Source organism: Nicrophorus vespilloides, unplaced genomic scaffold (genome assembly GCF_001412225.1).
Source record: "Nicrophorus vespilloides isolate i.1.1-1 unplaced genomic scaffold, Nicve_v1.0, whole genome shotgun sequence".
Taxonomy (NCBI): domain Eukaryota; kingdom Metazoa; phylum Arthropoda; class Insecta; order Coleoptera; family Silphidae; genus Nicrophorus; species Nicrophorus vespilloides.
This window is the reverse complement of record NW_017099008.1, coordinates 1-13,856: the sequence shown is the minus strand read 5'-3', so window position 1 is coordinate 13,856 and position 13,856 is coordinate 1. Positions and strand designations below refer to the sequence as shown.

General features: G+C 45.3%; 4 protein-coding genes across 4 annotated transcripts; 2 read left to right on the top strand and 2 right to left on the bottom strand.

Annotated features, from left to right (window-relative positions):
• The first annotated feature begins 145 nt into the window (after positions 1-145).
• LOC108563835 (gastrula zinc finger protein XlCGF57.1-like) lies at positions 146-2,061 on the top strand. The gene is made up of 4 exons (XM_017922630.1): positions 146-464; positions 533-1,206; positions 1,305-1,451; positions 1,507-2,061. Exons 1-4 carry the CDS (start codon positions 288-290, stop codon positions 1,769-1,771), a joined length of 1,263 nt encoding a protein of 420 aa, XP_017778119.1. The 5' UTR covers positions 146-287; the 3' UTR covers positions 1,772-2,061.
• A 10-nt stretch (positions 2,062-2,071) lies between these two features.
• Positions 2,072-10,702, bottom strand: LOC108563833 (phosphatidylinositol 4-phosphate 3-kinase C2 domain-containing subunit alpha). Its single transcript, XM_017922629.1, has 20 exons — positions 10,433-10,702; positions 10,080-10,242; positions 9,769-10,018; positions 9,476-9,701; positions 9,059-9,392; positions 8,799-8,995; positions 8,619-8,727; positions 8,403-8,558; positions 8,118-8,338; positions 7,514-8,021; positions 7,246-7,447; positions 7,013-7,186; positions 6,497-6,943; positions 6,212-6,437; positions 5,763-6,158; positions 5,112-5,705; positions 4,598-5,034; positions 3,015-3,205; positions 2,711-2,955; positions 2,072-2,645 (listed from the first exon to the last, which is right to left on the bottom strand). The coding sequence occupies exons 1-20, from the start codon at positions 10,433-10,435 to the stop codon at positions 2,469-2,471; spliced, it is 5,256 nt and encodes a 1,751-aa protein (XP_017778118.1). The 5' UTR covers positions 10,436-10,702; the 3' UTR covers positions 2,072-2,468.
• LOC108563837 (glutamic acid-rich protein-like) lies at positions 3,212-4,559 on the top strand. Its single transcript, XM_017922632.1, has 2 exons — positions 3,212-3,727; positions 3,808-4,559. Exons 1-2 carry the CDS (start codon positions 3,595-3,597, stop codon positions 4,512-4,514), a joined length of 840 nt encoding a protein of 279 aa, XP_017778121.1. The 5' UTR covers positions 3,212-3,594; the 3' UTR covers positions 4,515-4,559.
• Positions 10,703-10,860: 158 nt separating the features above from the next.
• On the bottom strand, positions 10,861-12,015 carry LOC108563836. The gene is made up of 3 exons (XM_017922631.1): positions 11,413-12,015; positions 11,133-11,355; positions 10,861-11,068 (listed from the first exon to the last, which is right to left on the bottom strand). The coding sequence occupies exons 1-3, from the start codon at positions 11,943-11,945 to the stop codon at positions 10,913-10,915; spliced, it is 912 nt and encodes a 303-aa protein (XP_017778120.1). The 5' UTR covers positions 11,946-12,015; the 3' UTR covers positions 10,861-10,912.
• Positions 12,016-13,856: the final 1,841 nt, after the last annotated feature.

Sequence of the window (13,856 nt, the reverse complement as noted above, 5' to 3'; positions counted from 1 at the left end):
CGTTGGAAAGGTGAGACATTCAGCTTTCATACGAATGGTCGAAAACATCAGCTTTTAATACGTAATGTGGCAATGTCGAGTTGCGAATATGAAATGAATTGGAATTACGTGGTTTCATCAAGGGGTGTGTGTGTCTGCATACTTAACACCCTCTTCTCTCCCACTCTCACCTATTGAAAACACAAACCCCTGACGTCAGTCACCGGCGAAACAATCGATCGTCGTATATATTTTTTTGTTTGTTGTTATTATTTAGAAGGGTTGAAAAAGGGCCGAATCAAGTGACCATGGGAGATGTAACAATTGTGGGCGATCTTAATTTGGGAAAGGTGTGTCGCGTCTGCCTTGAAGAATCTGCAGGTGATATGCATTCAGTCTTCAGCGAACTCACCACAACCTCTGGAGACAATTTCCAGGATTCAAACTTGGTTTACCAACTACTCACAAGCATATCAAACATGAAGGTGTGAAATCGGATAATTGAAATTGAATTATTGAAAAATATCACCTTTTTTTTTGTTGTTGCATGTAGGTTGAATGTAACGATGGTCTACCTGGTCTGATTTGCACTGGCTGTTTGGAACTTGCGCTGACCTCATACAGCTTCCAGCAAAAGTGCAACAGAACACAATCATTGTACGATGAGTACTGCTCTAGTCGTCTGAATGTTATTGTTGATGATATTTTGGATGAGGAGCTGAAAGTGGATGAATTCAGTCTGCTGTCTGTCCTGGGTGCTGACACTGGGTTCGACGATTTGCCGACTGCAGCTGATGGTGAGAGTCTGGTGGATATTGAGGAGTTCAACACTGAACTAGAACAGATGACGAAGGTAATTGATGATGATGATGATGGTAATGATGAGGTTGAGGATGAAGAGGAGGAGGAGGAGGCTACAGTAGAGAAGAAAGCAAAAGATAGATACAGGTGCACAGAGTGTAATAAGAGTTACAAGTTTAAGAACAGTTTGAGGTTGCACATGAAGAACCACAGTGATGAGAAGGCATACAAGTGCACACTCTGCGGAAAGGCCTTCAAGCAGCCCACCTCACTGTCTGCCCACTTCAGGAGTCACGAAGGAGTGCAGCCACACAAGTGCGAGGTCTGCGGCAAGAAGTACAGACAGACAGCAACCCTGAATGCACACATGCGGGTGCACACAGGACACAGACCATTCCTGTGCACCATCTGCGGCAAGGGATTCAGGTTCAATCATCACTCACTCACTCTTATCTACTACATTCATCTCCATCAATCCCATGAAAATTTTCAACTTGATTTTCATGTACGCTTATACGTTTCAGGCAAGCCCCCGATTTGAACTATCACATGAGGACTCACACGAAGGAAAAACCGTACATGTGCAACGTCTGTGGTAAAACAATGACGATGCAATGCCACTTGGTGATGCACATGAGGACGCACACGGGCGAAAGACCATACGAATGCGAGCAAGTTGCAATCAAACAATCATCTCTCTGATAATACAATTTGCTGTTGTTGCAGAAGCTGCAAGAAAAGGTTTCCTTCGGTGTCCCGTCTCAAGAGGCACGCCATAATACACACCGGTCTGAAACCCTTCACCTGCGACATCTGCAACAAGTCATTCAACAGGTCGAGCACCCTCAAGGTGCACGTAAAAATACACAGCGAGGAACGACCGCACGGATGCCCCATCTGCGAAAAAAGATTCATACAACCGAACACACTCCGGAGTCACGTTGCAAGCGTGCACAGCGCCGAAACGACTATCCCGCCATCTCCGATATAAAACAACTATCGATATTACATATATATATATTGACTTTTTCCCTTTACGTTTCAGGTAATGTATAATTATAGAATATAATAATAACAATAATACGAAGATATGAATATACATTATTTTGGTTATGTTATAAGGTTTAAATCTCACATGTTAAATTCCAATTCAATCATTATCATATGCATACATTGATGTATTAATTAATTAGTTATTGCAACTGTTACAAACATACCTATTCACTTACTTACTTAATTACTTAATGCATACATAGAAAAATACTGAAAAAATATATATATATATGTTGTTATGTTATGTTTGTATGTATGTATGCATGTTTTCCTAATTTCGCTAAAATATATAATATGTATATAAATATATTGTGTTGAATAAAGAGAGGAATGGCTAATACTTTTCGTTAATAATAAGAGAATAAATGCATTAACGAAAATACTATATAAATAATCTGTTTGTGTGTGTATGTGTATGTATGTATGTATGTATGTAAATGAGAGATAAATAATGTTTTACTACGCACGTAAAACTTGATGAATTTCTCTCAATAGGAAATAAATAAATTGCAATGGGGAAATAATCACTTGAACATGGAGTATCCTCCGCCGCCGCCGCTGCCATCAGGGTAGTAGCAATAGTAGTTTAAGGAAAAGATGTAATCTTGGTATCGTTGGGCTTGGATGGATAAATGCTATCTACGCACGTTCACCAATGGGAACCACTCGGTCATCTCTTTGGTCAGATCGAACTCGCTCAGCTCCAGTTCGATGCCGCCGAGGAACTCGTTCTCCTGTAGCGCATCGTAATTCCACACCGTCGCCGTCAGCGTTCTGTTGCTGATCAAATCCAACGTCATCCTGTACTCCAGCTGTAAACAAATCACATAATTATAAAATATAATGATGATGATCAGTGACGACGACGTTCACTTACCATTTCCATGAAGCTCGGATGACAGTTCTTCTTGACAACCTTCGTCTTTCTTTTGGTCTCCTTCGTGGGATCCGGCAACAGGTAGACTTTGACGTAGGTGGATGGTTCTTGAGCGTTGCCGACCAGCGGCAGACTTCGCACGTGGTGCACCATCACGCTGAACACGCCTCTAGTGAAATGGATGGAGAGCTTGAGCTGCCCCTTCAAACGACCCATGTCCTTCCTCTCCTCCAATCTACCTCCATCTGACAACAACAACAACTGTTAGATCTGAAGAATAATCGTCGTAACATATCGTTCTTACCTTTTGATTTTCTGCAAAACTGATCTGCCTGATCGCGCAACAACGGATGGAAGAACGTATAGACGAGATCCGAATGCGAGATTTCGTCGGCCGTCCGGAAGAGTGACGCGAGGAAGAGCGCGATATCATCGGATCGTTTCTTCGCCACCTGCTTGATGTTGGAACGTCCCACATGAAGACCGGTCGAGAGGCTAAAACATTGAATTTTGAAACTTACATCAAACATCATCGATAAACAGATAAGAAGATAGACAGATAGATAAGAAATTGGATTATTAATAACAACAGCAACACAAAATAAAAATGGAAATAAATAAATACATGGACTGTTCGCACTCCCTGCGATAGATTAAAGAGAGCTGTGAATTGCATTTTATCTAATCTCGGAAATATTGCGAGAATCGGAGCGAGCGCAAAGAGGAGGCAATAAGCAAGGTTGTTGTAATTGCGCGATATATACACGATCGTTCATCGCCTGCCAGCCAGCCAGCAAAACCCACCCACCCATCCATCGTCTCCTGCCTCTCTCTCTCTCGTCCCATCAGCAACATCTATTAACAATCCAGAACAAACAACAAAAATGGTGTTGAGTTTCAAGAAGGGTAAATTTCTGTTTCGGAGAAAAGTTAAGAAGCCGGTGGAAAAACCTCCAGTGAAAGCAGAATCGATCGTTTGCTTGAGATACGTCCAATTCGACGAATTCGACACGAACTGTATGTATACACTAGAGAGACTAGAGAGTGAGTGAGTGAGTGAATTAGAGATAATTAAATCTGTTTGATTCGATTTGCAGATGTTATCAAATCGACGCAAAAATCGGAAACCATCGTTCCGGTTGCGGTTGCAGCACCTGAAAATGTAATTAGCAGAATCAACAGTCGCAGCCTCGAATCGGTTTCCACTGAAGAGTACTACGATGAGGAAGAATTAACGCAATTGCAGAAAACCACGGCAGAAGTAGAATCGAAGGTGAAATTTGCGCCCGAAGAAGAGTACGACAAAAATAATGTGGAACAGAGGAAAACCGACAAAACTGTAAGAATAGAAACAGATAAACGCGAAGAAGTGTCGATTGAAACCGTTGCCGACGTCTCGAAGAAGCAGGAAACAGAACCGAAGGAGGAGAAACCGATAAAAAGTATATTGAAGAAGGGCACGACGGAGGAAAGCGAGAAAAAGTCGACGTTGATTTTCATGACGGAGAATCACGACGAAGACGACGAGGAAAAGGAGGAGCATCCGCTGTTCGATGACGGTAAGAAAGAAGACGAAGTGGATGAAAAACCGCTGAAAAAATTCAACCAGGAGAACGTTTACAATAAGACGACAGACGAAGACCAGGAGGAAGAGGAGAAAGAGTACAGCAGCAATGCGGCAAGCATATTCTTCGATGACGATGAACCGGAACCGACGGAAAGAGTACGAAAGATCGATTTGAAGAGACAGGACGATGATGTGGTGGACGACGCCGCATCGGTGGGCAGTCAGACGAGCGCTTAAACGCATTGATTTTAAATTAAGTTAAATAAATTTTGAAATGAATAGTAATTGTGTCTGTGTGTCTCTCTATATTTATACGTTACCTGTGTAGCTTTGCCAGCGGAAAGTTCATGCAGAGCTTCTGGTGCAACTCGAAGAATTCCTTGTAGGTGCGGAGAAGTTCCATAGGTTGCGTCTGATCGTGCCGGGTGACTCGCAGCACGTAGACGTAATACTTGTGCGGATCGTAGCGTTTCTGATAACCGACGACCTGCACGTGGCTCAGCTTACCGTCGGTTTCGAGGGTGTAAGTCTTCGGAACGAAGGACAGAGTCTCACCGTCACCCTGATCACCGGTGAACTTTAGCTGGGCGAGGTTGTGCAGGAAGAAGTTGAACTGCGTGAACCACGACTTGAGCGAACTCTCGATGAGGCGGGCGAAGTAAGCGGCCGCCTCTGGATTCGATTGGCCCGGGAGTAGAGCCTTGTGCAGATTGGACACAGCCTCAGTAGTCACACCTTTCATCCCTGACGATGCCATCTGAGGAGAGGAATAGAACATAAGTCATCAGTATATTTATTTATTGTATCGGGTAATTTATTGCAATCGGTACTTACCAAGGTGAAGAGGTGCAAGAAGAGATTGTCGTTGTTGCGGACAATGTTGAAGGCCTGACAGCAGAGATCGACAAACTTGTGGAACTTCTCGGAAGGTCTGTCGCCCCCGTTGATCACGTAAGCCATGTCCGAGGTGAGGACGAACGGTGTGCGATCTCTTTTGAAGTTGCCGAACATCTGAGCGTCGCCGAGGAATTTCCCGAAATCGATGTGAAACAGGTGGCCGGACGTTTTGAGCATGATGTTGTCGTTGTGTCTGTCGCAGATGCCAAGGATGTACGTGACGACGCAGTAGCCGGCGCATGAGGCGGTAAAGTTCTCGACGGCCCGCCCATACTCCAGTTCGGAGGGGTTGTGCTTGGCCAGCCACTCGGCGATTGGCTTATCCTTGAACGAACCGGTCAGTCCGTGCTCCACCTGTATTTTCCGTAACGTCTCCGCCTTGCTCACCATCTCGATCATCCCCCTCTTCTTTCCAGTCGGAATGCACGTGTACGCCACCATCTTCAAGTCCAAACCCTCCTTCAGCCACAGCTTATCCATGAGCCGCACCATCTGCAGCGTTAGCATATCCTGTTGCAGCTCATCGCCCACCTGCAATTGCAATTTAAATAAAAAAAACTCGCTCCTCATCCACGATGTGTATCTTACCTTGAATATGGCCGGAATGGTGGAGCCATCCTTCGCCAGGAAGCTGATCTTCAGTGGCAACGTGTACGAGGGAAAGTAAGAGCAGGAGGCGACGTTGATTCCGCACACGCGCAACGTCGGAGACAGCGGCAGACTCGTCGGATTGTCCTCGAGCATCTGATGTACGTTTCTCAATGAATTCGCGAGTAGTGACATTCGCACAGATTCCTTGGTCCTCTGTACACCAACCGCGATCTCGTGCAGCTCCCGCACCAGGAACTGTTGACTCAGGAAGCAATTGCGAAGTGCTTCGCCGCATATCGCCAGAAGAGCGCGCAGCATCAACAGCAGCCTTCGGTGATGACGAATCTCGCTTATCTCGATCGCGTCCCTATCCACCGCATCGAATCCGTAATTCTGTGAAATGCATTGCAAAATAATAATTAATTACGGAATGTTGTATTATTTACCTGAGGCATAGTTCCAGGCAGATTATGACTGAGCAACCAAAAGAGGTGATGAGCGACGCGAGGCGATTTCAATGCTCGCTCTAGGAGGAACCTCGCCAGAGGGGAATTCTCGAAGGTTTCATGTCTCAAGGCGACGACCAACTGCGGCAGATAGTCGACTAATTCATCGCTGCTTATCGGGCCGATCCATTTCACCGCCAATCTTCGCACCTCCGTATCCGGGAATCTGTAAGATTGATCATCAGTCAGTTTAAGTTTAATTAATATGTATCAATCACAACTTACGTTGGAAGGAGCAGCTGTATCGCCTCAATCGGTCTCATTGGTTTCCAATGTTTGAGCATCCCATGAAGATCGGCAAGCCGCGCCCATTCCCAACTGTGCGATGCAAGCAAAACCTTCGGCAGGGCTCGCGGATGTTCGTAGAGGTAGTGTCTCTTGTCCCATAACACTTCACGCAATTCCGGCGGACACTTGTACAACATATCCTGATCGAAGAGGGCGAGCAACTGCTGCTGCGTCTGATCGTCTAGACTGCTGAAGTCGAAGCCAGTGAGAGCGCGCAAAGTATCCGGGGTAGGCGGGAAAATCGTCCTGGTTGGACCCATCAGTTGTACACCCAGCACCGGATGTTCGGCGAAAGGATATGTGCCAGGACTGGGCGCCGGACCATATATGTGACTAGATTCCTTCGGCCAGATGGACAGCAGTATATTTCCTTGAGCCATCATACTACAAACATTGAATTAAAATGAAAACAATAATAATAATAGTAATAATAATCTTCATAATTTCACTTACTTGTTGTAATCGAAGAATTGCACCGAGGCCCAACCCACCTCCTCCTGCTTGTACTGCGGCATCGGTTCCTTGTCGCTGTCCTTTTCGTTACTTTGCGCCAATGTCCTACCGTAGATGACGAGCACCAAACGGGCTTCACGCGCCAACGCGCACACCGGCATCTGCATGTCCAGCCTAAACAAACAATTAATTAATGCTAATACGAACTAGCAATGATATCTCTATCATCTTACCAGCAATCGAACAAGATCCTTGGGTACATGTTGTTGGTGATTTCGCATGGTTGCGACAGCTCCGGATGACCCACGGGTCTTGTCCCGTGGTAAATCTGCGCTGCTATCAAGTAATTATCGTAATTCCAGTCCGGGGATGGTCTGTAAATCGCGCACACCTTCGCCAATATCGTGTCCGTCACATCGGGAACACTGCAACTTGCTGCAACAAAACAACAATTAGTAATTGGATGAGTTTGCACCAGTATATAATTTTTGTTGTACGTACAGATTCTTTCCTCGCCATCGGAAACATCGAAATCGACGCGAAACGCGTGGCTGTACATTTGGATGAGACTCTTGAGGGCGTCCCGTATCTTACCGCAGCTGTTCGCAATATCGGCACTCAATCCCTTCCAGATTTCTATACGCTGCAAAGGGCAGAGAGCACCGTTAATATCGTAACACTTCGATTTTCGGTTTCGCCGAACTCTTACATCGTTCGCGCAGTGCTTGCTGTAGACGTCCTTGAACGCGCTCAATGCTTGCGTGATCTCGATCGTCTCCAACGAACCCATCAGTTGTACGACCAACTTGGTGGACTGCAGAACGCCGGACGGTTGTATAGATCCGCCGCGATTGTTCTCCGCCTCAGTGGCGGCCGCCGTTATTTTGTCCACCTCCTTCTCGAAAGTCTCTAATAAAATTCGTAAATTATCACAAGTAATTGGAGAGTTCGGCTCGCCGGGAATTATATCCTCCAGCCGGATCTCCCTATCACAATTGTCGTCTTGTTTCTATAAATAACAGAACAAAACAAAAAAAAAATAGGAGAAAAATTACGTTACGTTACGGGATAGAAAGAAAGTAGAGATTTTGCGAAAACTACTCACGGTCCTCCTAAGAGATTTGTCCACCATCCTGTCGGGTATGAGGATGAGCACCACGTCTTCCTCCAATTTGAGGCACTGATGCACGTACTCGTATTGAGAGAGCAACGTGGACGGCACCAAATACTCATTGTAACCCCACACCTTCAGAGTGTACTGATCGGCGATCGGCGCTTCCAATCCGAATGTCAGCTGGAGAGTGATGTGCTGCACGCTCGATGTGACTGAAATAATAATAATGGAAATCGTTATATTACAACGACCTAAGAAGGAAACAAATAGACTTACCATCGCAGGTAAAGGAGAACGGGCGTTGAGTATCAGCGCCTTCAAAGTGCGGATATACAGACAGTTTGATGCTGGTGCCATCGCGGTATTGATACTCCATCATGGGACTCACCACCAATCCCATATTTGTATTTGGCGAATCGAATTTGAAATCGTCTGCACGGAAAAGAAAAAGAATTAACATGCGACAATATTGGTTAAGGGAGAGAGACTCACTTCTCAGTTTCTGCACCATCTGGTGGAATGCTTTCAAGTCGCCGTCGTGCTTCGGCTTCCTCTTGTCGATCGTCGTGACCGTTTCAAATAGGAGCGACGTCTTCTTGATCTGCAAACAAACAGAAATCAATTATTTATTAATAACAACAACAACAATAGAGATTCGAGAAGTAGACTAACCCACGACGTCTTTCGTTCCATGGTGGAGTGCGCCCTTGGAGGCAGCGGCGGTGGCGGCGAGATCGGCGCGTTCTCGGACTTCACGACGGCCGCGTACATCGGGTCCGAAAGACTGTTGCTGCCCGAACCCGAATAGATAAAGTCGTACGGGTCATACTCCTCGTAGATGCTGTCGCAAATCGAAGCCTTGTCGTCCACTGTAATTAAATCGCAACGATTTGAAATAGAAGAAAAAAAGAAGGGAAGGTATGCAAACTTACGCGAGTAGTCTGGTGTGAGGGATCGAGCGATGGAATCGTACTCGGTGTTGTTGCTCGAGAGCGGATCGAAGGCCTCCAGGATGCTGACGCGAACGCCGGCGCTACCCTCCTCCGTCCCCGTCGGAGTTAAATCTATCAGATTTCCGCCGTTATTAATATTACCGTATCCAACCGCTGCCGCCGCCGCTCCTTCAGTGACCATCAGTTGTCGTCTGCTGGTCTGAGAAAGCGCACCACCTGCTGCAACGTTGCTCTGCAGTCTTGGCTTGGCGTTCATCAGCTTCACCTGCGGTTGACGCTTGGGCGGAAGCGCTGGCAAATTACGCAAACGTTCCTGCATATCATGAATGTACAATATTATCAATCTTATCTGAGCGATAAAACGCGGAAAATAGTTTCGCACGTCTCTACACTCACCTCCGGAATGGTATTCGATGGCTGGTGGTGATTATTTGAGAAGAGCGGTTTGGCCAGTCCAGACGCCGCCCCCCCTTGCGTAAACTGTCCGCCCATTAATGCGTTGTGATTCCAACCGATCGGTGGTGGCGCCGAAGGAAACTGATTGTAATTAACAGTCGCCGTCGACGACGTTTGATAATTGTAATGGTTCTGCTGTTGCTGTACATGACTGTTGGCTTTATTACTATGGGGGGGAAAAGCAAAAAGTAAATTACAGATTATCTATTTCTAATTTCTTGAGCATAGATTACCTGTAGATCTGTCGGCAAAACTGGAGCAGTTCTTGGCTGGTGTCCGGACTCGTGAAGGAGATCAGATCGGGCGTGGACGCATCCAAAATGGGCGGGGTTGCGGTGCTGTTCCTCCTTGCGGATATCGGGGGCGGAGCAATGAGCGATGGAGTTTGGCTGTTGGAGATGGCGCCGGGCCTCGGCCGCGACTTCACCACCAACCTATCGCTACGATTCGAATCCGTTTCGGTCATCGACGACGCTCTCGACACTAAACGTGAAACAAACAATTTGTACTCTGGTAAAGTATACATTAACCAAATCATAATTACCACTCCTCATCGGTTTACTGATTGAGTTGCTTGATATGTTCAGATCTTGCATCAGCTTCTGGTTTTTGAACTTCTCAAGCGCCAGCGACTCCAGGCTGAGTGCCTGAGCCCTCTCCAAATCGTCCTTGAATTGCTGCTCATAGTCCACAGTGCCCCTCGCCATCTGTAACCCAAAAATTACAACATCATCAACATCGACAACAACTTAGAAACAATTACAATTTGATCATGTTTTCCTTGTTGACCAAAAACAAATGATGTAGTGCGTTTACAATGCACACATATAATTTAATCGAGTGCTTAAGCACATAGCAATAATAGTAATATTGCAGCAGGTAATGAAGCAAACTCACCATAACAAATCACTTTCGGGGATGTCCTCCACAAATTGCTCTACAACAATGTATCATTAGCACTTGTTCACATTCTCCACAGCCTACTCGCTTTTTCCATCGACGATTTTAATGTTAATGCGAAATTTGCGACGCACTCGAATATATTTATATAATCGGGGGGGCATAAAAACAATCCTTGTATAATGTGTGTGTGCCTGCCAGTGGTGTGTGCAGTTAAACACGAACGAAACGATAACAAAACTCTCCGGAGTGTATGTGTACAAAAATAAATACTTGACGTCTGTCAAAACGGGTGCTGTCGGTCGTGGCGGACGCAACAAGTTCCGATCGCAAGGTTCGCGACTCGACTAAACGATGAAGTTGACGCATTCACGCGACAGATGGAGCGCGCAAAATTTGAAAGTTTAAATTAGTTTCAACGATCGATGATTTGCCAATCTTTTTTTTTAATTTGCGTCTGCATATATTAATTGCTGTTCACGTTTTGAGGAGCGTCTCGGTGCACTTGCTCAGATTCGCAGACTTCTTCAGCTCCAGATTGAAGTTCTTGAGGACGGCCTTCTCCATCATCCTGATGCGATTCTCGTTGCTGGCGCGCTGACCGTACGTCTGTTGGCGTTTGAATTTGATCATCTGAAATGGAGGAGGAGGAGAAGGAAATTCGATTAATTGCAAATGAAACGGTTTTCTTCATGACCTTCTGTTTGACGACCTCCGGGTCAGGTCCCAATCTCCCCAACGCCGGCACTTCTAAGATGAGGCGCGTCTGCGAAGAAGGCGGCTTCGGACGTGGAGGCGCGTTGCTGTGACTGCGCGCTTCGGATACGCTTCGTAAATTGTCGCCGGACTCTAGCTCTAACAGTCCGCTTTCCACGTTCCTCTTCGCCCGCCGTTCTACCTCTATGTGATTCAAGTAGAAGCTGAAAAGCAAAGTTTTGCGTTAGTTCAATTTCTAAATGCGTTCCGTTGGCGTTCACCTGCTGCTGTCCGAAACAAAAGACTTGGCGTCGACGAATTCCGTGGAATCTGAGGCGGCTTTGGATGATGTTGTTGATGACGTCGATGATGATGATGACGATGACAATTTCCGATCTGTATGGGGATCGACGACAGCGCGCGTCGTGTCGTTCCCGCCCGTCCTGATGTACCCGATCCTGGCGTGGAAGATGTCCAGGTACGACTTTTTCGGTTTCGCCTCCAGGATGATGCTGCTTGCTGTCACGCTGCAGAAGCTACCGTTGGCATCCCTGCGACATAACTCTTCCTTTCTCGCGATCGGTTTCTGCTTTCGGTTGGGTCTCCTGGAAGGTGGTGGTCTGGTAACGGTGGCGGCACGATGATGATGATGTTGCTTTCCAGACGATAGTTTTACTTCGCTCTTGCAGGTTTCCTTTCCGTAAAGAGGAAGGATCGTGGAGAGATCTGGAGGTTCGACTGCGGCCACCGTCTCCAACGGTTTTCCGAACGTCCTCTCATCCTCGTTCTCCTCCAGAGAGTCGTACGGATCCATGCGCACCGTTGACTGTCGCACACAATGACAATTGAACAAAAGACGAACAACAAAAATACACGTTGTCAGATTTGTCTCATTTGAAATCCTGAAACAAAATGAAATAATAATAATAATGGATTAGTTTAAATGTAATATGGTGATGGTGAAACTTATGAGAATGTACAGAGAATCGGATTCGTTGCCAATAAGTAAGTTTCAGGTCGAAATTGCATAAGAATATAGGTTGTAATGCCAGAGGTCGCCATCTCGCCACCCTTCGCAACGCAGATCCCAGTGGGTCAGGTCAGTGGTTGCGTCAGTTATTGCGTCATCGGGACGTCACGGTGACGCAACGGGTGTAAGTGAACTTTGGAGTCCATCGATCGATCGACCGTCGACGACGACGACAACGACGACGGCTGGAAANCCATGGTTGTTACTACGGCGACGGCCCCCACGTCCGGCCTGCTGCCACGTGCAAAACAACCTCAAGACATTTGACGATCGACAACAACATCTTCGGTGTCCAGCAATGATTGCCGCACCGGAAGTCACCGGCGGCCCCCGCATCGCCGCAACCAATTAAACGCACTTCCGCTCCTTGGATTCAATACAACTACAGACATAGATAGAGAGAGTGAGAGAGAGACAATATGGTAACAGCAGCGTTCGACCCATTTGCCCCCGTCTTCGAGTTATGTGCACGAAGGTACGATTACTAATTTTCAAATTTCCCATCTGCCGCGCTCCCATTTCGAAATCGCAAAAATCTACAGTTGGCAACAACTTCGAAACTTTAAATTAACGAATACCAATTTATTAAAATATTTGCCCAACATCAACGCATTACATTTGAATATACAAAATGAAGCAAAGCATTGCGAGAATGTCCATTATAAATTTTATTATTGACCGTTGGCAACCAAACGAGCACCGGACATTTAAATATGTGCCATATGTGAGTGAGATGTTATGTAAAAGAGTGAGAGAGAGACTAATTAGTTTGTTCGCATTCCGTACTTTTCACCTCTCAACCTAGAACTTCTTGTTATTTTACCATCATCTGTGCGTGTTTGTATGCACTTGGAGTTGTTCTCTCTCCACATACTTTTCACATGCACACATCTAGAACTCTGTGTATTGCTGCTGCTGCTGCTACTACTACTTTCACCCATTTCGCGGATGCACCGTTCGTTGCATTTCGCTGGATTCGTTACGCAAAGTGAAATTTAATAATAAAACAACACAGAAATATCATTGAGCAGATCCGCTCGCTCCACAACACGAAAACATTTAATTTTTATCTCTATCTTTATTATTTTAGTAGGATTACAAATACCAACTGTTTAAATTTAAAAAAAAATCTAAAACATTTTTTGTAACTGAATTTATAAATGGGTTTGTGTTGTGGTATCGCGTTAAAGTCTCCAATTCGAAAAAGGAAAGAAAATTATTTTTTTCATTAATTGAGGGAGCCTGAACTAATGAGGTTTTCACGCGTCGTTGAAAAAAAAATGAGAAGAAACGAATCGTTTCTTAATTTCCGCTCCCAATTCTTTTGCACATTTTCGTTTTCCCATCATCAGCGTCATCAACATCAAAGGCGATATCATTATTATTATTATTGGCTTTATTGCAAGGCGAGGATTTTGATTGGAAGGAAGGAGAGAAAAACGGAAATGAAACGTTTCTCGCCAGCTGTCACAAACGGTTTCTCTCCGGAATTGTTTGTTTATTTGTTTGTTTCGAAAGGTCAGTTCGATCTTAAGCAAATTAACGATTTTTCATTACTTTATATAATTAAACTCGAATTTGACAGTGTCAAATGGATGAAAGCGTAGCAATCATATTGAATACATGCAAGATTCTCCAAACATTCAGCTTTCATATGCATCTTTTAGATTCTATTCTATCTATTATAGTTTTCGA

Bases quoted from the DNA above. Each gene is read 5' to 3' on its own strand.
- LOC108563833 (XM_017922629.1), bottom strand. The intron at 10,019-10,079 runs GTAATTATGATT...TTTCACGTTTAG, and splicing joins CAGTAAACCGATGAGGAGTG to TGTCGAGAGCGTCGTCGATG. The intron at 7,448-7,513 runs GTACGTACAACA...GTTTTGTTGCAG, and splicing joins CGATGGCGAGGAAAGAATCT to CAAGTTGCAGTGTTCCCGAT.
- LOC108563837 (XM_017922632.1), top strand. From the start codon at position 3,595: ATGGTGTTGAGTTTCAAGAAGGGTAAATTTCTGTTTCGGAGAAAAGTT. The intron at 3,728-3,807 runs GTATGTATACAC...TTCGATTTGCAG, and splicing joins CGACGAATTCGACACGAACT to ATGTTATCAAATCGACGCAA.
- LOC108563835 (XM_017922630.1), top strand. From the start codon at position 288: ATGGGAGATGTAACAATTGTGGGCGATCTTAATTTGGGAAAGGTGTGT. The intron at 465-532 runs GTGTGAAATCGG...TGTTGCATGTAG, and splicing joins CAAGCATATCAAACATGAAG to GTTGAATGTAACGATGGTCT. The intron at 1,207-1,304 runs GTTCAATCATCA...TATACGTTTCAG, and splicing joins ATCTGCGGCAAGGGATTCAG to GCAAGCCCCCGATTTGAACT.
- LOC108563836 (XM_017922631.1), bottom strand. From the start codon at position 11,945: ATGGATCCGTACGACTCTCTGGAGGAGAACGAGGATGAGAGGACGTTC. The intron at 11,356-11,412 runs GTGAACGCCAAC...TTTGCTTTTCAG, and splicing joins TTTGTTTCGGACAGCAGCAG to CTTCTACTTGAATCACATAG. The intron at 11,069-11,132 runs GTCATGAAGAAA...CCTCCATTTCAG, and splicing joins CGGAGGTCGTCAAACAGAAG to ATGATCAAATTCAAACGCCA.